This window comes from Neodiprion lecontei, chromosome 3, assembly GCF_021901455.1.
Source record: "Neodiprion lecontei isolate iyNeoLeco1 chromosome 3, iyNeoLeco1.1, whole genome shotgun sequence".
NCBI lineage: Eukaryota > Metazoa > Arthropoda > Insecta > Hymenoptera > Diprionidae > Neodiprion > Neodiprion lecontei.
In genome coordinates, this window is record NC_060262.1 from 42,802,167 (window position 1) to 42,828,057 (window position 25,891).

The following is a 25,891-nucleotide window of genomic DNA, read 5'->3' on the forward strand; positions in this document are numbered from 1 at the left end:
CACACTGACCCAATCCGAACTCTGTAAAAATACCGTTTTACGAAGGCAGACTCATAGATGCCCCGTACATAGATATGTATACACTATATACGTATATACTCGGCAGAGCATCTGCTTACCCAGCCATAACCACTAGCAGGTAGTAGCCACCCTCTTACTAGCCGTGGGTGACTGGGGGCAAGGGAGCCGGAGTTACCTCTAATTCCGAGTGCCCCGTCAATTTTGCTTTTTTCTTCTCCGAAAATCGTAAAAATTCCTGCTCCTCGGGTTCAACAACGCACTCTAAATAAGGTCTCCCTGCAACGCGTCCTTGATATTTGAGACCGTACGTATTGCGTACGCATCTGTGTATATGCCATTGTAGGGAGATCGATCGGCGATTTTCTCAACCGCTATTCGCTCGACATGGATTCGGCTTCACGTTGGCCTCCACAGCCTGCATGGGTTTCTCTCCAGTTTCCCCGAATGCGTCTACTTTCTCCATAGTTTTCCAGCTTCGATTCCCCTTCCATCTTTTCGCCATCCCTTCGCCATCCACGTACAGCACTGGAATAAAGGAGACTGCTGGGCAGAAAATTAGGGGTTTGAGTCTCGTGCGTCACGTACAGTTCGGTATGTGAATGACAAAAAGAAAGGTGGAGTGAAAGAATAGAAAAAAAAAAATAAAAACCAGGAGAAAAACCAAACAGAAAGTACCTTCATAATCATTTCCATTCGAAAGAGTCTCATATTTATGAGAGTTTTTCATTTTGCACGACTCTTACCACGTCCATAGAGTTTAGTTTTGTACGCCTTGTCATTTTGTTCTACTTTTCTCTATTCTTTATTAAGGACAAGAGTTTGTTTTCAAGGTCTTAAAGCAGCTGTTCTGAGATTTTCTACGATCGGTGGAAACTAGGTCAGGTCTACCGAATCCGCTAACGTCACTTAATTTTTCACTCTCCTCTGTTCTCTTCCTCTTTTTCTGGTTGAATAAATGTCGGTGGTATCGCTTCTTGATGCAATTTTGTATGTAACTCGTAATTGTTCCAACAATTTGTAAGTCGATACGCGTACGACCAGCTGATCAGATCATTTCCCCATGCGTGCTGGATTCTCTAGATAAGTCGCGAATATTCACGAAACAAAGATCATAACGAGAAATACCAAAACATGAAAATGCTGAACGAATATCGGGTTATTTTTGAAACAAGCTGATTGGCCTGAAAGTTATAGGGAGACAACATAACTAATACCAATCCTGCCGTGCAATTTCTCAAGTACTACTGCGTCGAGACTCGAACTGGGAATTTGGATAGCTAATCGAAATTAAGCTGAGGTATGAATATCAAGTTTAGAATAACGCCATGATGTAATTAATCATTACCTGGAATCACGTGCCAAATCTACTTATACAGTGGCAGGGAAACGGCAAGGTCTTTCAGGCTGCTAACACGACGACTCCTCCCCCGCTCCCTCCGACTCTTCTTTCTTTAGCCTTACACCACGCTGAGTGATGCTAAGCCAAGCGGTTCATTCTCCATATCAAAATTTTCCGGCTAACGATAAAGCTATTTACAGCTTAACCATTATGTACAAAGAGGTTATTTCAACGTCTGTTTTCATTTGAGATCATGCATTGAGTGTAATCAAACGAATCGGTGGTAGTCCATGGACAGTAAATATGAATTGTGATTCATGAACCATGTGATTCATGAACCATGATTTCTTAGCTCTAATATAAGATGCGTTTTCGTCATGCATATTTACGACATGGTCATCTTCGGTAACAGTATCAGTTCATTCCGGATCTCTTCAAATCGTATTGCACGCAAATAAGCGCATCGTTGTCCCGTTAGATATATCGTTGTATACAACAAGAAAATTCTTTGCCAATCATTTATACAGTTTCAAAATTCATCTATACATTTCAAATCAGGTTGTAGCAAATGAAAATGAATATGATGAATATTCCATGTCGTAATTGCAAATGGCTTTCGGTAACATCTCAAGCCAGAATTCGTTGTGTATGAAACTTAGCTTGCAGTGGATATCAGGCTAACAGATGTAGCTTGTATTTCGCTGGAGGATATAATTTGCGCTTTCTTCTCTTGGATGAGCTGGGGAGCGAGCGAACGAGCGAGCAAGCGTTTCGAAAGGGAGGGGCGTCATTAAAATCAATACGCGACTCGAGTCGAGCTATTCCCCGCTTGGCGGAGCGGGGCAGGAAGTAGGAGGAAAAAGAGGAGGAGAAGAAGGTGGTGGAGGAGGAGGTGAAGGAGGAGGAGGTGGTTGAATGGGAGGAGGTGAGCATGTGGAGGACGAGGACGAGGATGAGAGGAAGGAATAAGGAGTCATCGGGGAGGGCGAGTTTGCGATAAGCAGGGGCGCGAAGAAGAGTGTGAAGAAGGAATAGGAAGGAGCTGCGAGCTTGGTGGTTCGGGAGGGTGGAATGAGGTTGAAAAGAGGAACGCGGAGGTACGTGCAGCGATCCCGCGTGGAGGGGATTCCCACCCGCAAGCAGGGCAGGTTATACCTACATGTATGGAATAAGTCGAGGGTAGCTGGTTCGCGGTGGGGGGCCCGCGGTGGTATAGGGTAGATAGGGAAGGGCGTCGCGCTATGACCAATAAGAACCACTTTAAAACATCTTTACGTGGACACTGCGCATGCTGAATTCAAATCTTCGGGACACCCTCGTACGTCTGCACCGTGCATACCTACCTTCGTTCCACCGGCGAATGCACGTCCACCTTACATACCGCTACTGCACCTATACACGTATCCACCCAGGGAATCGAACCCGAGCCTCCTGGGTGCAAGAGTAGTGGACGACCCGACGCAGTTGCGTAGAAATATAGCGTCGCTGGGACGTTCAACACCGAGAACTCGGCGGTGCGTGGTACCTGCAGCGATAGCTAGCTCTTCGGAGTTCAATCTCCCTTATCGCTCGTATCTTCCGTCACGCGTATTAGGTATAAGCGTATCGTCTCGCAACTGCGGTTTAGCACCCCTTGATCAAGGTTGATCTATACCTTCTTCTTCCTTCATCCAAGTTTACGCTCGTTCAGTTGTTCGAAATACAGACGTTCGTTTTCTGCCGATCGACGGTATGCTATAGCATTCACAATGCTAGTAAATTATAATTGCTTCGTAAGCCGACGGAACAGGTTCAACCAGATGGTAGAAAAATAAGAAGACACGCGTAACGTAACTTTGGATTTCATACTTGAAGTGAAGACCGACGATGAATTTGAGCACAGCTACGCAGGATCATCGAGGGAAGGGAAGGGCAGCCTCCCACTAAACGTAGCAGGTATCTATCCATGAGAGAGCAGGGTAACAAACGCAACTCTGCAGTACGACATAACTATAACATGCGTTCAGTTTGGCTATGCGAGATAAAATCACAGGGACTGCTGTCACCTTCTTGCACCTGCAGTGCTGCGTTATATTATATATATATATATATTTACGACTATACGTAGAACCTGTACAAGGAATTTGCTTCATTGACGAACTTACCAGGACGACCCGGCTACGCCAGGGCTCAGCTTGCTATTGTTATAACGCTGGTCTATCCCGGGCTGATTCTCACACTTGCAAGGTGGCGCGATACGTTATCGTCATATGCTTGTAACCAATCGCGTTGTTCACGGAATTGTCCATTTGTTTGTTATTCTTCAACAACAAATGCGGAGACCCCAGCGCTGCAATCGCACCTATCCCCAAATACAACACAGGTTAAAGCAAGCTGGACCCGATATGTGTTGCAACTCAAGTGATTTACTGCAGTTACACGGTTCGATGAATGAACATGCCGGTACAGGAGGGGTGGAGGCCAACAGATAAAATCTACGGTAAAAAAGGTTCAGAAAATTGCATTCGAGGGTTGATTGTTTAGTTGCTGTGCAGTCAAATATGTGGCCTACTGCATCTTCGTTAATCCATCGTTAATCTGATCGATAAGAAAGTTTTTCACTACGCATGTGTTATATTAATTGACAAACATACGGCAGGGTATTTATTGAATTTCATAGCGTTTGCTGTTACCATCGTAACGCCTGGATAGTAATAGACATTAAAAGTATTACGAAAGGCACGATTATTTTTCTGCACGGATTAATGGCTATTTTTATTAACAACCGCTAAAATTCATTACGGAACTTGGCCGCATACATGCATTGAGGGAAATTAATGCGCATTATCAAAAATAACACCTGAGCAAAAATATTCGCGTGTCGGCAGCTACCTATAATCTCGTCATACACGACTGCCAATACACAAAACACAACAGACGTGAGTGAAATAAGAGAGAGAGAGAGAGAGAGAGAGAGAGAGAGAGAGAGAGAGAGAGTATCAGGGCTGATAAGAACCTTTGGTAACACGTTTCTCTGCAAAGAGGGTAGTCTCGGCAGAGAGACGCGAGAAGTCTCAATGAAACGAGAGACGTAACCCGGGGAGAGGGTTAAGCTTATACTGCAGGCGGCTGGCCGGATGCGGGGGTGGTGGGCAAGGGCGCCTTCAACGATTCGTCTCGGCACTAATCCTACTATATCTGGCCGGTGCCGTTTTCGTCCTCTCCGTATACGTCGCGTATACTACGGCCATTCAGGAGACACTGCATCACACAGAGCGATGATGCTGTGTCTAGCGCTTGGTGTCCGGCCTTCGCCTTCACCCTCGTCCCCCTTATAGCTGGTGTATAAAGGCCTCAATATCGCTAAATTCTGCAGGCAGAAATTGATTTTCGTAATTGAAGAACTTTCGTTTATACGCCGTATGGTCCATCGTATTCATCAGTAAGAAAATCTTCGTCGAAGAGAGTGAAAGAAACAGCGAAACGGAGATCAAGAGAGCGACCGAGAGGGGCGGGGGGGGGGGGGGGGGGGGCAAAGGCTCGCATCGACATCGCACAGGAGTTGAATGAACGGTTAACTCGTCGAAACGAATCGCGCAGCAAAGCCCACCACTCCAGTACGTAATAATCGAAACGACGGACATTCTTTTCACAGCTACTTGTGGCTTGTCACATGTGACTGAGCATTCGGAATCAGGTGGAAGGCTGTGGCTCCCGGGGTCCTTTATTCACCCAGCGGGCCCTTTATACCTGTGGAGGCTCGATTCGTCAGCCGTGTACCATGCAAAGCTCCCCGCGACATTTCAGATCTTTCAGCGGTGTGGCGATGCGGCTGAATCGTGGCGAAGAGGAATTATGCAGAAGGTGGAGGGCATCGGCGTACGCCCGCACCTCCCGGTAGTAGCGGCAGCGGCGGCGGCGTCGGTGGCGGCGGAGGAGGAGGAGGAGGAGGAGGAGGATGCCAAGGAGGACTCCTAGGCGGAGCTGCCGTGGCACGGCGGCGGCGCTGGATTGGTCTCCGGGTTCCCCTCCATCCGGAAGCTCCCCACCGTCAGGGGAATCTGGGAAGCCGACGGCGGTCGGCCCGCCGTGTGTCAGAGAGACGGGCGTCTCCCCCACCTCGGCGATCGTCCGTCGGTCAGGTTCGGCAATATTCTTTTTTTTCCTCCTGCCCAGCGACTCCCCCACCTTATGATCGGCGGTGCCCTCGCCATCGGTGTTGCCCCCGTCGCCCTGTGACGCCGGGATCCCGCTCGGGCGCCGTAGTGTTGCTGCACACATGCAAGCGAGAGCACCGACTCCCGGATCCCCGTCGACGCACCTCGCTCGCTCTCTCGCTCGTGCACGCGCCCGCGCTCGCGCCCTCGGTAACGATAACAGAGCGCCCCGCGGGTTAGTGAACGCGACGGCGTCTTGGCCCCAGCACCTCAAGGATCGAGCGCAACGCGTTACCCGACATTAAATACCTTCCCAGAGTGACAACCGGCCCGGGTGGCCGGCTAACATCGGTTCAGTGGTAAATCCCGCATTGCGAACAAGTATTATTCACGCGCGTGGGTGGTGACGTTCTCCAGCACCGCGAGGACCGGCAGAAGCCGAGTGACGATCAGTGCGCCGCCTTGGGCTTCGGCCGTTTATACCTGCAGTGGTTTTGGTTGATTCTGGTGGTTTGAGTGAACTAGTGCGGGAAGGAGGCGGTGCCGAACGAGTTCTCCCACGAACAAGAAAATCGTCACCCGTTATACCTTCGGCGAGTAAACCGAGAAACGGGACGGATGAGGGTGAAGACAGGGTCTAGCCTCGACATCGGTGGACACTATCGAGGGTGATCGGCAGGCGTGCGGCTCAGAGGGGCCGAGGAAACGTAAGAGATATTGGACACGAGTCCCGCCGAGTCTAAGGTGGATTTAGCGGAGGTGGCGGCTTCGTTTGCGGGGAGTCCGGACCCCGAGTTCGCCGTGGCGGGCGCTGAGATTCTCGCTCTACCGGGAGTGGGCAACACACCCGGTGTGAAAGGTACGATATACGGTGTCGGTGCAGGGCTGGCGGGTCTTGACAGCGAGGCGGTACGCCGGTGGGTCGCGGAGGCTGCGAGGTCGGTCCAGCGGCAGATTCCGCCTCCGGTACTCGTACCTGCCGCTTCATTTCTGTCGAGCCTAACCCCGCCGATGACGCAAACGCCGAACATGCACCTGCTCGACAACAACAACATGACCGAGGCGGTTTCGGCGGGCCAACCTACGGCCCAGCAGCACCAGGAGCACCATCAGCAGCCTCATCACCCTCAGCAGCAGCACCATCTGCACCAGCCGGGACTCACTCACCAGCAGAAGCTCCAGTCGAGCCCGACGAACAATAATACGATCGAGGCTTGGCGGTCTGCCCAGGGTGGAGGTATTCACCAGTGGTGGAACCCCCCCGGTGGGGTCCAACATCAGGACCCACCCGCGACCCCGGTCACGGCTTTGGCGAGGGCCGGCTCACGCTCCAGATCCCGGTCACGGTCCCGGACCCAGGAGCACCCGGAGCAGCCCCTCGACTTCTCGGTCGGCTCGCTCCAGCAGCAGAGAGCCGTGCACCTCCAGGCGAGGGCCCACGTCGCGGCTCAGGCCGCCGTCAGGATGATGCACGAGCGGCTTCAGGGCGGGGCGGTGACACCCCGTAGGAACAATAACAACCTCGGAGGACGACAGAAGTTGACCAGCAATAGCGGCAGCAGCGCCGTCAGCAGGAGAAGCTACAGCCCCAGCGAGAGGAGCGACAGCGGAAGCGAAGACGAAGGCGTTTCGACCGGCGGAAGCCCGACGGGACCACTTCACGGAACCGATACCGGTGAGTCGATCTTATCCGTCTTACCATTCTCTCAACCCTCGGCAGCTAATTGTTCATCCCGACGGCGGCTTCTTACCTTTTCTTATTCTATTCCCTCTCTATAGGTATGTATCTCTTCTATTCCACATCTCGTTCTCCCTTCTCTTCTCTTCTCGTCCCTTCTACCGGAGCGTTTCGAGGCTCTGGCCGTTACCAACCCCCCCCCCCCCCCCCCTCCGCCCCTGCCGTAATAATCGTCGCCCTCATTTTCCGCCCGGCGGAACGCCGTGCCACTGTCAAATCCACCGCATTGTACCCAACACACAGTATTACGCACCAAGGGAACCGTTTATGTATGAGCGGTCCGATCTTATTTACCTGGATCACAAAGGTTAGATACATATGCGTAGGTGTACAGGTATATTAGGATGATGCGTGAAAAAATATCGGTGGCAACAATTGGTGCTTTTGTGCTCTTCTACCCAACACATCCTTACGTTGAATAATGTGACATCGAATCTGTCCGCTCAAAATCCGACCCCTCGAATCAAGTTCTTTAGTTGAGGATGTTTCAGTTTGACCTACGTTCGTCGATTTCTTTGGCGAATTTTTTTCATTGACTTCGCGTATAAACTCGTTACAGAAAACTGAGGGAATACGACTGAGAAAGATGTGCAGCTGCATCATGGGGAATTTGTGCAATTTTGTTGAAGAGGGGTTCCAGCCTGCAGATAATACCGATTATTATGATTCTGCATAAGTTCCATTTTCTCATAAAAATGTGTCCGATATACGTGAATTCAACATCCCGGAAATTTTTCACATAATTTTAGCAAAGATTTTTCGAATATCAACGTTACGGTCAGAGAAGCTAAGAGCCCTCAAATCCCGTCCTCCTAACTTGTCTTCAGTTCAAGAATTGCAGAGTTTCTTTACTGTCACCGATTTCGTCAATCTTTCTCGTGTCCACTTCAGGACTAAACTTTGCAATATCTGGAGTCGTATGTAGTTGAATATTTCTGAACCGTGTTTCAATGCTTTTCGTTTTACTACCTTCCACCCTGATAATATGCAAGATAGCAAAATACAAGTCGGCGTTTGAACTCTTTCACTCAACATTGCGACGAAAAGTTATCCATAGATCTTATTTTGAAAATAGTAATTTTGCCAAATGAATTGGCAAATCACCTGACAAATTTATACCAGAGTCGCACCTGCTCTACCACACCTATCATGAGTATGCGGTCTCGCGGACTCTGGACACGTACAGTCGGAGTGAGCTTACAACAGTTAGGTGCTACCGCTTCACTATCACCAAATACTTACGTCAGCCAAACTTCTGCCAAAAAAAAAAGTGAAGACAAAAATCCGTATTCTGGAATTGACGTTTTTATAATATTTTCACGATCCCTTGTCAATTTCTTTGGAATTTTTGTTGACAAAGTGATATGAGTCGGATTAACAGTGCATCGTTTCATGAGTATATGAATGGAATGATGAAACATAATGAATTACAGTCGTCTCTTTACAGCCGTCTCGACAGCCATAACTTAAAGTCTAGAAATTATGGCACTGGGACTCGGAAGTAAAAAATATTTCATGAATCAGTGAAACGTCGTTAAACATGAACGGTACTTATAAGCTATACCTGCACTGCAAAGTAAGGAAAAGGGATAAAATGAGAGGTCGAGAGTCACTCAGATGCTAAGATATCCGCAGTTTGCCTCATCCATTCAATACAAGATGAGACTGCACTAAAAATAAAGACGTCGAATTCAAAGTGATTTTTAACAATAGATTGGATTTTTAATATTGGAATACCATGAGATTAAGGTAATATTCCACGACATTCTACCTGATCAGCTCATGTGGCGTGCACGTTCGCGTTCCTATCTATATAGGTGGTCGGTATCTGCTGATTTTTAAACAAAGTTAAGTAAACGAAGTTAAGAGCGATAAGGGCCCAGCTTATGCGCCTGAATCGCTCGGCGGCTGAGCAGAGGAGGAGCAGGGGAGAGGGCCTAGTCGGTATATCTTCGTCATGATCGACACTAGCTGTACGCTGTGTCAATATGTTGACAATTGCGTTTTTCTTCTTTTTCTTCCTTTTACATTCTTTTTTTTTTTAATGTACAAGCGATGATAATTATGTAGATGTTAAACAGCAGGGGAACTGATAGCCGGCTCGCCTCGGCTCGAATGAACGCGTCCAAGATATGGCGCAATAGTTTGAAAGAAGATTAGTCGATTATCGATAAGAGGTAAACGCGACAAATACGTATAATAAGAATAAACGACTATCTTTTCCGAGTTCGTACAACGCGTGTTGACGCATATCACTGTTACCTCGTACCTACTCGGAAGAATTCTTTTTAATTACTACTTATTATTTATTATTACTACCGATGGCCGATTATCGAAACCGATCGTTGAGATTTTTCGTTCTACAAGGCCTGCTTACGATCTGACTCTTCCGTTCCGCGTCCCCGTACCTTTCATCACTGGGACAATAAACGCACGGCGGAAGTCGAATCACGATCGTGCTTTCCTAGTATGTACGTTCAGTCTTCTGGTATGCATTTGCGATATGTGCGATCGTTACGGTTATCAAGGTATTCTTGGAAATTGTAGATTACTCTAGTGAATCTCGATCAAGCCGCACCCTAAATCAGTTTCAATTAAAGGAATAAAAATTTCTTCCAGAGCACAGTTCTCTACCTCAACCTTAAATCCTTGCGCAATACGGGTGAACCTTGTCATTTAAAATGGGTTCGTTTCACTTCGTTTTCAGCACACATTTCGATGTGTTACCTATTATTTGCAAAAAAATCTCTATGAGAAATTAGTGTGCATTGATAGTACTGGTTGGCAAGAAAATTAGCATAATCTTATATGTTATAGTTATGGCGTATAACAGACGTTATTTGTCAATTGTACATCGTTTGAATCTGATTTCTTTCAAGGTGACAAATTATTATCTCAAAATTGAATAAAGAAATTCGATCAGGGCCGAAAGATGTCGAGTTGATAAAGATTCAACATTGCATCCGTAATATGTAATAATAATGGAATAAAATACCAGGAACCTGCAGCGGGTAACCTCATTTCACAGCCGCTTCAAAATAAATAATCGATCTATGGATATTTGTCATAGGACACGGGTAGCTGTAGGTATTGTGTTAATTACATTTTTCAAGATTCACAATTTTTCGCTACGATATTTCCTCATACCAAGAAAGAAAGGTCAACTCAAATCGCGTACAACTGCGACATAATGCCCTATGGATGATTTTATCGAGACTTTAACCAAATAGTAGTATCAATGGTCACTCATTTCTCAGAGTTACAAATTTATTAGCAAACAATTAGTCCTGAGGTAAAAGGTAAGTTGAAATATTGTACCTAATAACCAATGTATTTCAAATTGCAAAATTCAGGCAACTTGCGTGAGAGGTCAGACGTGACAAAGAGAATGGTGCTTCGTAAGTTATATTTATTTATTTATTTTAAACTGATTAACGGGATAGCTGAGTCCGAATTTGTCGAATTCTACTTTGAGGATCATCCTGCTAGCAATTATCTGTATCACTGTGCCGAAAAATGAAAATGAAGACAAACCGGAAAAGCAATTTTCAATCAAACGAAAAATATGATTACATGAGTCGATTCATGCAGTACCGTTGTTGACCTTGACCAGTTTTTATGAGTTCACTTGCGATACTCGTGATAATATGATTGTTTTCGGTATACTATTACACCGATATCGTTCGTGTGAAAACCCCTGTGCAGGAGACAGACTTATACCTACCTATAACATTTATATGGACCAAAGTTCACGAAAGCGAATGAACACATATGTGTGCGTTACTCATTGATTAGAGATGCGAGCGCCCGTACCTTTATAACACCGAGCAAGTGCCCATTGCAGCCGATGTTTCCATTTAACTTTCCCCAGCAGATTTGAAAGTAACGACAATGATGGTGCAGACGCATTTTTTATCGATAGGGTTTAATTCACCGTAATTCAACGGCTTTTATCGCGCTTCACAGTTTTCCGCTGACACGATGTGTGTATTTAAATTACCCTCCTCCCATTAGTACGCAGACCTCGTATACGCTGGAGGCGTTGAGTCGCCCAACGACCCGATAACAAGGACCTTGTGGCCGGCACATATATACGGGAAAAATTATGTCCAAGGCATGCATCGATGGCTTTTATTTCATATTATAGATTTTCATTTCAAAAAACTTGCACTCACCAATATCCTGCAATTTTCGATACAGCGATTAAGCCCTTATACATCGTCACGTTTCACCCACGCTAAGATATTCCGACGGATCTTCCGAGGTCCCGCCATATGGTTAGACTGAGGTTGAAAATTTTAGCCATATCTATATTTGGCAAGCGTGAGCAAACCATGCGATAAAGTTTGACCATTATCACACAGTCGGATGCTCGCTCACTTATGAACTCACTCGTCCACTTGCTTATAGGTAGGTATACATATATTTATTGGCATGCGCAAACGACCAGCATCGCTTAAGCCCGTGTTAAATTCAAATATGCAACAATCGTGATTAACCGTCCGCCGATTCAGGTTTGGACAGTAAACAATACTGTTATCGTTTTTATCAGCTACTAGGCGGCAGTTTTTCGTAACAGTTTAATTCCTGGGATTGAATGAAATAAAATTGAACTGCTTATCTGATCTGACAGGGTTGCGTGGAGGATTACGGAAAAAAATTTGAAATCACACATTCCAGTTTTGCAGGTGCAGTGAGGTGTCGGTGAAAGATGAAGCTTATCCGGCTGGATGTAATCAGGGTGTTATACGTGCCTCTGTATAAAGGGTGGTGTATGCCACATGATATCGGATGTCTGAAGCGATACGCAGTTACAGGGTTTAATTTTATTCCATAACTCGGCCCAGGCGACGCGGCGATTCAAGGCTTTCGATTACGCCGAGCGTGCCTACGTCTAGGTAGGCCACAACAGAAGGACACCTCGCGGGGCGAATTCTCCGCGGTCGGCTTTGAGACTAGGTCGCGGGGGTCGTAGGTCTCTCCTCCCTCCTCTCGTCCCTGGGCGTAGGTCGTCAACCTGGGTAACGGCGGCGTGTGCCGGGAAGGGGGGGCGATGTGCAAGTGAGAGGTTGAAGTATCCGCCGAATAAAGCTGAGCCGCGATAGTGTTTCGAGGCACGTGACCACACGGCATGGCAGCAGGTACCAGGTTAAACCCTTTCTACCTGGCTTCCTTCCGCCGCCTCGTGCGTTTCCCTCCTTGCCGCAGACTCGGCTCTGCCCCGTCCTTGCGACAGGGTATGCAGGGGTTACCTACCGATAGAACCGACCCTGTCTACCTGCCCCTGTCATGCCCATCTAAATCGCCGCGACACGCGTACCGGATTCTTCAAAGATTCACCATAAGGTATAAAGGCAGGGCGGGTGGGGAGGGGTTAAGGGTCGGGTCTGACACGTGCTGCTCGCCCCTTTACCCCTTGATCCTTCGTTCGAGTCCCGATCGGGGCTCGCGGTCTAGCTCTCCGACTCGTTGTTGCTGCAGTTCTTATATGTATAAGGTGCTTGGCAGGATTTGGCCCTTGAATTCGTCGGTCGGGACGAGTGCGCGTGTCTGCTCCTCTTGGCGGCGGTGGGTAAGGTGCGGTATAACCCTTTCACTCTTATTTTTTATTCAACCGCGCGTGTACGGGGTATTGTACCTCGGCCAGGCTGCTGCCTTCAATCTCTGAAGATCTCGCAACAAAGACGTCAGGATTGCGTGGTACATTTCACCTGCTAGGTTACCCCTTTCGGTATTCATTTCTTCTCCTGGTCCTGCATCTCATGACTTTTACGATCCCGGAGACGATCTTGATCGACGATTTCTTTCACCTCGGGGGTTGATCTACGCGCGAATCTAATTGGTTTTTCATTTCGTCGGGAACGGATCAAAAAATGTGACTGTTATTGCGGGGATAAAAATTATGCCGGATCTTGTAATAGAATCTTATAACCGTGGTGCATTTACTTCCGTAAACGTCCTGTTCCCAATATTGGTACGTCAGGATATAAGAGGAGAGGTCACCCGCTGCATCCTTGCGTTCAATGGCGACGGAATCGAACGTCAATCGCGTCGGTCGAGAGCTCTATCGCAATGACGATTCACGTATACAAAGCGATATTTATAAAAAATTTAAGACTCGGTGCAAGAACGATTTAATCCGGACTAGCGAGGGGAGGACGATCATCTGGGGTGACAGATCTTGATAAAATTTGAACCGGTGAAACTAGATCGAATTTCATTAGACCCGTATTTTTGTCCGTCCCATGGGCAGCGTCTCCCGAGAAATCACATAGGGTTATTATTATAGGGTTATATTAGAAGCGCACCACCTTTGCGACCTATTGCGTATAAGCGGAAGAAGAATAAGCGGCATTTTAAAAACAATTAATTTTTTTCTTTCCATTTCAGCGTGCTACTTTTTGGAAAAACTTTTTTTATCCAAAGAAAATCATGAAACTTCGTCATTTTATTGAATAAACTGGTGATATTCGTGAAACAAGTAGGTACGCTATGCACGAGTATTCGTCTGCAAATGTTGTTTATACCGCATGCAAATGATAGTTCGATATTACAACAATGAAGATAAAAATACTTCACTGATTACTTCAGTTTTCATACTGAAACATTATACTAGGCCTGATTGGAGTAAAATAATGTTTAAAAAATTTATCCAATAAATTTTCAGTGACAATTAGGAACGAAATATTATAAAGTTCACTCAATCGTGCAAAACGATTCAAATCTCCCTTCAAATGAAAAGGTGTTCACAGAAAGGTGTTAACATTTATCGAGCAATTGTGAAATACCATTATTGGCGTGGATCCGATCTGTAAATAAGAAGTGCAGTATTTGATTTTTAATACCCAAAGTACCTATCACTAGCAATGACCACTAAGCTAAAAATAATCGATGCTTCGATTAATCAAGTCCAAAAAAATAATGGAACACAACTCGATTGAATAGGTAAAAATTAATCTATTAATCGATTATTTCGTATTTTTTTGAAACGGTTCCTATGAAACCAAAATTTCGTAAATTTCAGTATGTGATGTTAATAACGGGAATTTTTTATTTTTTTTTTTTATAATTAATAGTTTCATTCAAGATATTTTTCAATTTCAGGTGTAAATTTTTCACTTTCACTTGTTATTTCAACTAGGTACTCATAATTAGTAAGTAAGACAATGATAATAATTGATACTCTAATCACATTAATTAATTGATATTGCATCGCGTTGTTCATGGGAGTAAAAAAACGAGAACCGATCGTGAGGAAAAATAATCGAGTCGGTCGATTAATCGAGTTTCGAAAAATAATCGATTATATTAGATTAATCGAAACAAAAATAATAGATTTATGTAATTGAAAATCGATTATTTCTGGTCATCCTTACCTATCACAAAGTCTTCCGATTTAATTTTGATCAAATTGGGGTAATACTCGACTGATCGTGAGGTTAAACCGTTCTCGCGCCCAGGATCTCAACTATTGGTGGATAATCGTGATCGGAAAATGCCTGAATCTTGGAAAATATTGTATTTAGATGGTTTGGTATCTCTTTGGTAAACCTGCATATTTGATATTATGACTAACAGCTTGAGTCTGTAGTAACAAGCGTATATATGCTTATCCGCTTATCTTATGCGGAATAGCCGCCGTATCTACACCCACGATATAAATTTTGTACGTACTTAATTATGGTTAGCGGGAATTGATGCGGGTATTATGCACATTTATATTGACACATTTATCATCATTTCTTGGAATAACTATCCACCCATTCGGGTATGCGTATCTGTAAGCTACGTTTGCGTGACACGGAAACAAAGGCACAAAAAATTATTGACGCATCGATACATATGTTTAAAATTACGTATATTCTGTATGTACGAAGACAAATCAGAATTTCTAGTTGCTTTTATGAAAACTTGTAGCTCTGTTAGAATAACGGATTATGCGTGACTAGTTGAAAATTTATATTTTAATAATTTTATCCCGAGGTATGATTTGATCGAATTATTCGTAAACGTATAACAACGTCATATTCAACGTACATATAATCAACGTCTTGTCGCACAGCAGCCTCTTGACAATTCCTGGCAATTACCTATCTCATGTCCAATGAATGCATGGCATCTGATTATGGCAGTGGGACAACGAGGACGTTACATTTGGTCGACGTCTTAAAAGCAGTGTAAATGAACGGTGCTCTTCGGAGGTCTCAGCCTTTGTTCGCTGGCACGGATTTGCATAGAAGTAAGCACATGGCGTGCGGTGTTCATCACACGGTAGTACCAAGTAATGCAATTACATTTGTATGTGTGTACCTACCTATACCGAAGAGAGAAGAAGAATTGGGTATGAACGGGCAGGGAGTCGAGAGGCGTGGAGATGGGAAAGAAAGAAAGAAAGAATGAGAGTCGGCGGGTGCCTGTCGATTTCCGTACCTACCTCGTTGCATGAAATATTTTTGCTAGCTCTGTAAGACCCGTGGTTTTTCTCGCCGACAAAGTGATAGCTAGCCCTTCCATGGTCCGAAACTGTCGGGAAGTAGCGGGACGCCGTTTTCGACGGGATATCGCACTTTTTGGCATAAAGTAATATTTCACAAACTACTTGGATGTTCGCCATCCTCGGTATCCGAGAAGGTTATACTTTTATCTCTGGTTTCTTACTTCGGTAATACATGCATATATCCATCTATCTTTTTGTCCATCTATCTGTCTCCCCACCCCTCGCTTCTTTATCGGTTGTTTTTCTATCACTTCGTTATCGTATTTCTTCCTATACACCAACAGGCGAACAGCCATGATTGCTGGTTCCACGTTCAATTCGCCATAGTACACCATTGTCTAAAGTGTATTGCGATTGAAAAGATCTAATTTCCATTTTCATCCGGAAATAATTACGCACTACGTGCTACGTAATCACAAGGTTTGATATAAATATGTCAACAATTCATATCTTGCAGCACGGGGGAGATTAAAAATAAAATAGAGAGTGAGAGAGAAAGAGAAGTGACCGCATTCATCTTGCAGTAATTGAAGTCATGGATAGAATATTTATTCCACCTGATTTCATGCATATTCGTTAAAAACATGTATAATTACATCTGTGTAAATCGGACCAACCGAGCATGTGTAGTTATAATTTGGCGCTGTCTATTCGTTTCGATAAATCTTCACGTAAGTCCATAGATAATGTCCTAATGGGGAAGTCCGATTTGCGATAAAAAGTTTAATTTGAATATGCACAGCGAAGCATGTACACCTCAATGATTGCGTGCCAACGTGCTGTAGGTGTAATACGTATATGCTTTCTCAGGATAGCCTGCGTTCCTTGCCGCTGACTATTAACCCCGCGGGCCAATTATAAGCGAGAACCTTATCTTCAATTATTTTTATCACTTGGCCGCGTCATATTGTACTTAATTGAAGAAATTTCAACTCACAGTTCCTAATTTATGCCCGCGCAGGTGTGAAACTTTTTTCTGATTTCGGGGTCAAGAGTGACGTGCTATTCGATGCTTCGGAAAACCTCAATTTTTATTGTAATTCGTGCCGCCGATCGATTGAAATTTATATTGATGTTGTTAACAGTTTTAAGGATAAAATCATTAATTTGTTCACTTCTCTTTCTCTTGTCTTTGAATTTAAACAATTGCTACTATTTTACATTATGAGCATACTTTTGGTAAGTTTTTTTTTCCAATGCAAGTGGAAACAATTAAAAATATTTGACACGTATCGTTTCGCTATGTCCCCTAGACTTATGACAATTAGCGAATTCAGTAGCTGTTACAGCAGGCAAGTATACTCTCGTTGATTTACTGGATGCCCGCCAGCCAATTAATTTCGTAATTGATCGTGGGATACGATCAATACATGTATTAAATACACATATCCATACTCAGGCACACGTATATACATATAAGTTATCCACGCAGGCACCGTACGCATAGCCGGATGATCAGAGATTTTTTACATCTCCTTTCACACGCCCCAAACACGTCGACATACATTTTATACGTATACATATATACATACACACACACACACACACACACATATATATATGTATATATATATATTGTTCGGGCCGTGCGCCGATATTTTGGATACATTGGATAGAAGAGTTCGGTTTCCACTCTCTGTGCGTACGCTTCGCCTCGTTCGTACCTCGGTCGAGTACAACACCGTTTAGCTACGATTCGTCTGGCTACGCGACGATACGCGTATCGCTTGCGGACTCAACACACGTAATCGAATTCAGTCTTTGTGAATAAAAGTGTTATTCTTTTTACGAAAATACCGAAGGTGGAATTATTTATCTACCACCCTGCGTTTTTCCTCCAACCGTGCAGATTCAAACCCTCTCTCGCGAACCGCGCGAACATATACATATATGTATATATTAGACTGGGCCAAAAAAATTGACTATTTTTTTTTTTTTTAAATATATTGAGAATATCATTCAGTATGGCAAAAAAAAAAAATTTCATGAAATTTTAAGCCCTTAATATTAACTTTAAGAGGTCTATCATCGCTATTTTTGATTTTTAGTAATAATTTGATGTTTCACGTCAGAACTGTCGAAATATTGAAGTGAAAAAATTTATGTTCACTTATCCCTTTATAAAATTAAATTCCCTACAAAAAAGGTCTGATTATAGATTTTTGTCAGACAAGCCGTTTCCGAGTAATTAAGCTTAATAAATTGATATAATTTCTCGATTTGACTTTTTTAATTTGGAATTTCGTGACTAACGAATCAATGAATGTATAAAAAAGATCATGACAGATTCTTAAAGGAAATTTAATATTCTACAAAAAAGATCTCCTCATATTTTTGCCTCAATTTAATTTTTCAAAAGTTATTCTCAATTAAAATTGAAGAAAAACTTGAAATTTATATATTTATATTATATATATATATATATAGATAGATAATTCCCATATAATATACCCAGTCCCTTGTCAGTAATAAAAAATAAAAAAAAAAGCAAATAACCGAAGAATATGGTAAAAGAATTGCTCAGAATATACCGGAGATCGGAAGTGCCGGATGCTCCGAAATGCTCGAACTTATTTACTTACGTAAGTTACCTATGCGGCAATTATATTCAGTCAACCAAAGGTGTTGAATTCATCATCTTTGTTCAAGCAAAATAAGCATGCTAACGAATGATTTACTCGGATTCATCACAGTGTGGTTACGAAAGTTTTATGAAAGTGATGATTCAATTTCATTGTTACGCTCATGAATAAGGGGTTTTTCTTCATATTCCGGGATACCTTGACCCAGCACAGTTCGAGTACCGATCTGACTGATTCAAAATTTTATTTCCGTAACAACGACACGTTTTGCAAGTCAATTCGACCCTTGAAGTAATGGTCATTTGAAATTACTTAAAGACGTGTCAATGTTAAGGAAAGTAGGTATCTGTAGTTTCCACAAATCGTTAGCGAGCTATCGAGTGCAGACAAAAGGACTAGGTCCGTATTATATGACGTAATTAATACTTGATATACGCAGATGGCAAGTAGCATGACTGGTGCAAGAAATGGTTGTCCGATGTTGATTGTGCGTGGCCTGAGCACGTCTCAATCCTCGCTTCGCTCTTGATTCTTAATTTATGAGATATTCGTGAGAAGGCTTCCTCCACGGCGGGTCTACGAGCCGCGTTTTACCGCATAATTATCATACAAGCGCTTCGTTGGAACTGTAAAGGAACAACGGCGGTGCACGTAGGTATAGATATACCACATAACAGCACAAGAATATCGGAGGTATATGCGCCGGTAATTCTACGTTCGTCTGTATAGCATGCTCACGAACATACCACTGTGCTTGTATAGAGACACTTACAAAGGGGAGCGAACACAGAGCAGGAGAGAGAGAGAGAGAGAGAGAGACAGAGCGACAGGGGGCACGTGATCGTGGAGAGTGAAGAGTAGAATGTGAGTTATAGACACACCGGTAAGTACCTGCACCTAACAGGCTGAAAAGCAAGTATGGTTGCTGAGTTATCAAAGCCCACTCATCGCGGGTACATCCGGATTCAAATGACGTTTCATGCTTATGCTTATGTTTATTTATCCACTTATTAAAACAACATTAAGGCCCACGTCCAATTATCTACGGACCCTAAATGCCAGCAAGACCCGGCTGAGGCAGAAGGCTAGCGCTCCTACCTGCAGTTCATGGTTTCTGAAATATACTCGCTATACTTAGTCTATTTTTAAATCATTTATTGCATTGAAATCAAATTAAAAATAAAATTACATTGTACCGCATAATCGTGAATTTGATCGGTTTGACAGCTAAATTCGCTATTTATGTTGTTACATTCAACGCCATAGACGACAATTTGATGTATATCCGACTATTTACTTATCGCTGCATTTTAACGGGGTGATCGATGCCATTCGTGCGATTTACCCAAGCGGTTACCTATTCTTCATGTCAGGGATATGCACGGCTTACAGCAGTTGCATAACTTCAGTAATTGTTACCACTTGAAGTCGAGTCGAGTCTTTTAAAGGTATTCGAAAATTCTTGAAGTCATATGAAACCGCTTGACGACGTGTCAAGTGACTCCAAGTCATTTTAATACGAATGGAGCTTACATCAAGTCATGTCAATCTATTCCGGGTCTTCGAACTTGTCAACTTACTCGCCAAGTCACGCGATTTCTATGAAAATTATAACGAATGAGGATGAGGAGGTGCAAGAAAAACTCTGGGCTTGAGAGATGTTGAGGAACTGACATGGTATATCGGGCCACACTCCGTAAAAATGAGGATAATTTTTATGTATAAATGCTAAAAACGCAAGCAGTTGAGGATGAAACAATTGACGTAATTGTAGCTATATTGTATACCGGCACACGGTACCGGCATCGTTTGCGTGAGTGTAAAAACTCAAGAGCCAAGCTTTGTACTGCGTGCCGTTACACAATTACTTTGCCTTGTATCCTATGACGAGTGGTTTGGTCTATCTCAAGTCTTTGCAGCTTCATTCAACTCCTCGAAACTTACCAAGCCTCGTTCTGTATACGAGTGAACTGGAACTGGTTCTAAATAATATGCAGATAATCGATGGGATTATTGATTAAAATCTTTTTCATTTTTGTAGTACCATGGGAATGATACGTACAAACTTTACGTAGACTTTAACACGATATTACATATGCATATAAATGAAATACTCAACTTCCGTACTTGACTTCATAAGTCGACTAAAAAAGTGCTGACCGAACGCAATTTAAGAAGGTCGTAGGACCGTAACGTTTCTGTGAACCAACCATCTCTGCAAAAAGATTTAAACAGTGGTATTTAAATGGCTGATAACAAGAATCACATCTAGATGTTCTAATAACTTGAAAATAATACAACAGCGTGTGATGGACGATACTGTGGATTCAACCAACGTACCACCATTATTGGAGAAATACCAACTCATTGGACACGATAATGTCTGAAAGGATACGATTGCGTAAAGGTTCAATTGGAAATATCGCAGCGATTATGAAACATTAGATTATATTTGAAAGTGAATAATTTCATTTATATAGTGTGAAACATTTTTTGTTTGTAATCATCAATAACAATATTTATGTCTGACTCATAATCTTTAAATGTAGTCACTTGTTGTTAGGAATTTTTCTTCCTTAGTATAAAAGTACATGCGAAGCATAAAATCGTTGTGATCTTGCGTTGCGGTATAATACAATCATTCTTGCTCACCTCACACATACGCACTTGTAGAGACTAAGAACGTTCCTAAATATGATCGATACGATATGCCACTCGGATCCAATTTCTGACGAGGTAAGGTGTCGACCAATAAGATCAGTCCCGTTGGAATAGGTGCAGAAATGGCTGATCTATTAAAAATTTATGGAATCAAGATCGCATTTCGACATCGCGAAAAAAGCCACGGCAGTTGAAATAAAACATGCGTATAACCTGCTTTACCGTGACCACGAGCCGGCGGCACAGATCCTTTGTAATCGACGATATTTGCGGGAGTATTATCGCAAATCTTTGATGTTTCATTTCCGTCTGATTTCCGACCGAGCGGGGCATGGAAATGGCTAATCGATATAATGAATAATTACGATATCTTTTAGGCCGTATCCCTGCTTGACTCAGCTTTTACGAAGCACACTACGTACGATACATCGATCGTCGCCCGCGTGGAATTACGATAAGACTGGGATATTTTATGTAGATATAAAATACTATCAGCATGACGCTGTACAGTACATACAATTTAAATGTTGTACGTCAGGAGTGGGAAGTGCGGTAAGTATTTGTTTGGTTTTATCGTTTCGTTGGCCGTATAACGTTTATCGTTCGGTGATACCTGTACCGTGCATTTCACGTATAATATTGTGAAAAATTGAGTGTTATAGATATAGATATACCGCTGATTCAACGCCAGCATGAATCACCTGCGTCGAATGTGCGCTGTGAGAGCAATGTTCTCTTCGGAAAATATCGTCGTGACATTTACGCCTGCGCGTACTCTTCACTCCCGGGAGAAATAGGCGAAACACGGCATTCTCATAGTTTCGTGTTTGATTTACACACAAAAGAGGATAATACTGGAATGCATATGAAAATCAAGTAATATAGATACGCGTTGCTTTCAACATGAAAATTACATAATTCACACAAGTGTTCCGAACAGTGAAGAAATCATTAATCAACTAGGTTTATCTCACCTGCTATCGCGAATCGACGGCCGGAACTAGGTACTTTGGCCCAAAATTTAATGTCTACATTCGTAGCATTAACATCAAGACCGATAGAACTGCGAAAGTGATACTCGGTAGGTGCCGGAAGCCCTCCTCATGACAGATGAGCTCTAACGTTCCTCCTCGGCCAATTAAAACCACGCGCCATTCTCTAAAATACAGCAACGGACGTATTGCATTACACAAACAACGAATGAATTGGATTTAAAGGAGATCGCTATGAAAATGAATAAATTTAGAAATTATTAGAGAACAGAAAGAGAGAGAGAGAGAGAGAGAGAGAGAGAGAGAGAGAGAGAGAGAGAGAGAGAGAGAGAGAGAGAGAGAGAGAGAGAGAGCGAAAGAGAGAGGGAGAGTAGAATAGGAAATTATTATAATCCATCGCAATATTGGACGAACTTAGAAGCTAGGTACAGAAAGAACTTAGGACTAATTCTCAGCATTAGTAAGGATAGTTATAAAGGGTAAGTGACTACAGCTAGGAGTGCGTAGAGGGAGAGGGAGAGGAAGAGAGAGAAGCGTTTATCAGACATCATGGAATAAGCATCCCCCAAGGACAACAGTCATGTGTACAGAGAAAGGTAAGAACATAATGCGCCCTCTCTGGCACACACGGTTTCATCACATAGACTTGTAGTAAAGAAGAACGCTCGATGACTACTATGTACAAAGAATTACTCACATCTGGTGAAGGATTCGGTTGAATTTAAACAGGAATATATGAAGGAGCGAGGTAGGCAGGGAGGGGAAGTGCGAGAGCGAGAGATAGAAAGCGAGAGAGATGGAGAGAGGGAATAGAATAGAGTAGAACATTTATTTATTATACTAGGGCGGAGACCCTTGGGTATAAATGAGCAACGGTATACACGATCAGATATCTTAATAACTAACTACCCTAATTTACAGAGAAAATTGAGTAAATATAGAAAAGAGAATAAAGGAGATATAGAGAGCAGAGAAGATCATGAGAAAATTTGAGCAATACAAAGATAATAGTAACATACATAATAATGAAAATAATAGTAATTATAATAATGACAATAATAATGATAATAATGACAATGATAACAACAACAACAACAAAAACAACAACAACAACAACAACAACAACAACAACAACAAAAACAACAACAACAACAACAACAACAACAACAACAACAACAACAACAACAACAACAACAACAACAACAACAACAACAACAATAATAACAATAAGGGAGAGAGAAGCAATCGAAATATCAACATGTAAAATACTTCCCGTCGCCTGTTTGCTGGCGCAGGCGATTAATCGCTACGACAAAGTGTGAAACTATCCAGTCTCGTCCCTCGCGCCATCCCAACACCTGGTGGGAGTAATCCATCATCGTCGGCGTCTGTATTAGGCCTCGGGGCCAGGAAGCGATACTCGGAACGTGGAAGCTGGGCGAAATATTCGCACGCACGCCGCGTCGTCTCATTTAATTGTCTCGAGCAGCTTGCCGCATCGTATTGTCATACAATTATATGTACCACATTTCCATTAATTAATTAATTTATGTCCACATGGGCTCTGTTTGACTAACCTTTAACCCTACCGTGACTTTTCTAAATAATTTGTCGTGATGGGGATAGGCAAGAAATTAGCCAGCTTCCCATTGATGATACTGACGTTCCATTTCCCTTTCTTCCCGAAACAGCAGGGTCTCCCTGCTGCTACTAACGCGTAATGCCCGATTCAACTTATTATAATCTCCCTTTTTTACCGGTAGTCCCGCAACAGTTGACTCGGCTGCCCACGCAGGTGTGAACGACAACAGGTGTAGACCCACACACTCCCACGTCACGGATTCCCATCCCGTTTCCCGCCAGCATCTGTACCTCCGACATGTTGGAGTATAAATGCAAGCCGACCGTTGCGCGTGTGTGGAGGGAGGATGGCATCCCGCGCCACGCCGCGAGTGACCCTAAGGGCCGTGTCTTGCACGCGAAACAGTCTTGCTGCCTACCCCGCGACTCACATGTGCGTCCTTCCATCCGGCCCGGCATCGCGGCATCCTGACCCGCTCTAGGCACAGCTGCGACGAAACGAACGATTTCTCGCACTGCACTTGTAGGCCTTCTACCTCCAAGCCTATCCGTAGCCCACATATCTTTAACTCGGTCTTCAGAAAAGCGCAGAGGGTCAAAAAGACTCGAAAGCTCGGAAAATTTTTGTAATCACCGGTATATTATATGTGTGCTTAATGGGGGGAGGGGTCTAGCTTGAACGGTCTAAAATCACACCAATTTTTCGAATTTGTTTAAAGATAATGGAAACACTTGGAGCAATTTCAGTTTGAGGGCCCTATTATTTATAGTTTAAAGAAAATTTTTGAATTTTTTTCAAGCAAATTAATTACAAAATGGCGGCGTGGAGTATATAAGTAGCGAACGACAACGTTTTCAATGCGGTGGCGCAGATACTTCGATAAATTACACTTTTTTCATACCATTTTTTTTTAACAAACTTTGGTTGGAAAATAAAATTTTCTGTTCATAATCGTATATGTTTGAAAAAAATTAGTTTTTTGACATTTGTGCTACGAGCTCGAACCCGAAAAGGTGTTTTGAAATGAAAAAAAAAATTTTGATCTGTTAGAAATTGGACAGTGATGTGAGATGCACCATTGCAAAAGCACTCGAGTTCGGAGTCATTCGCTACTTATATGAACCATGCCGCCATTGTGGTATTAATTTCAATGACAAAATTCTAAAATAATCTTGTAACAATAAATAATAAAGCCCTCAAATTGTTCTGAGTTTTTTCATTTTCTTTAAACAAATCTCCTCAAAATAGGTATGATTTTAGACCGTACAAGTTGTATCCCCTCTGACCCTTCATTGTGAGACGCTGGTTCAGTAGTTAGTACTTGTATAACTCGGATGTTTTTATTTTTCTTTATAAAGTTTTGAAACTGTATGGAAAATATTTCACGATACAGAAATTCGTACAAATGTTTCGGGCAAGTAACTACAATTAATCCAAAGGTCATTATTTTTCATATTTCACCATAATTTGTATCCTACAGAAGACTTGCTCTCGTTCCTTGTCAATAACGATAATAATTTTTTCAATCATCAGAGTCAATAGACTTTCATTCACCCGTTGAAGCTCCGAAATATTCACAACATGACAACTTGTCAAAATTAAGAAAAAGTGGTAATCGCTTCGTGACACGCGTATAAAGTACGTTGTTGTATTCTCTTATTTGTGAATCAACGGCTCCGCAACGCAGAGCTGAAAACCGCGACAAACGATCGCTAATTGCATACTAGTATAAATACGATTGACTATTTGTACCGAGTCACAGAGATTTCGAGACTTGAATCCTTTGATCGAACTTTAAGACTACAGTGACTCTCGTTTAATAAGTCCGATCATCGTCAGTCAATATAAGTATATAGATGACTGCGAGACAAGGTGCCGCACGACGCATTATCTCTATAACCTGCGTATATCTGTGACTGTGGTTGTGCCGATCCTCGAGGGCCGCGGGATGAGTTGGCAAAATTGGATAATCAGAGTGCGGGCATTGGTAACGAGTCTTTCGTGACTCTCTTCTGTTATCAAATGTATACGCGCCGTCCGGCCGCACTAAAAAATTGGGTTACGTACCGCTTGACTGATTCATTAATATCAAACCACGCGGAAGAAAAAACTCACGACCTGGATCGGTCAGATCCGTGTATCACTTTGAAAGGTCCCTTAAATGATTAGTGTCTGTGCGCGTCAACATTCTATATGCAACTTATTCCGCGAAACTGGGTTCGAGCCGGATCGTAGATAACGGGGCAAATGTATGATGAAAACTGTATTATACTTGATTTGTTTGTCATTTATTCACGACAACGTGCAGTCACTACAAAACGATGCAGATTCGCTTGGTCTGGA

At 43.1% G+C, this 25,891-nt stretch overlaps 1 protein-coding gene across 2 annotated transcripts in view; it reads left to right on the top strand.

Annotated features, from left to right (window-relative positions):
* Positions 1-5,623: 5,623 nt before the first annotated feature.
* LOC124293394 overlaps positions 5,624-25,891 on the top strand; it is a 124,309-nt gene continuing 104,041 nt past the window's right edge. For both annotated transcript variants that reach the window (XM_046734236.1, XM_046734237.1), the window contains exon 1: positions 5,624-7,171. In XM_046734236.1, the coding sequence (XP_046590192.1) occupies positions 6,508-7,171 (664 nt within the window). In that variant the 5' untranslated portion in view covers positions 5,624-6,507. The remainder of the gene's footprint in view (positions 7,172-25,891) is intronic.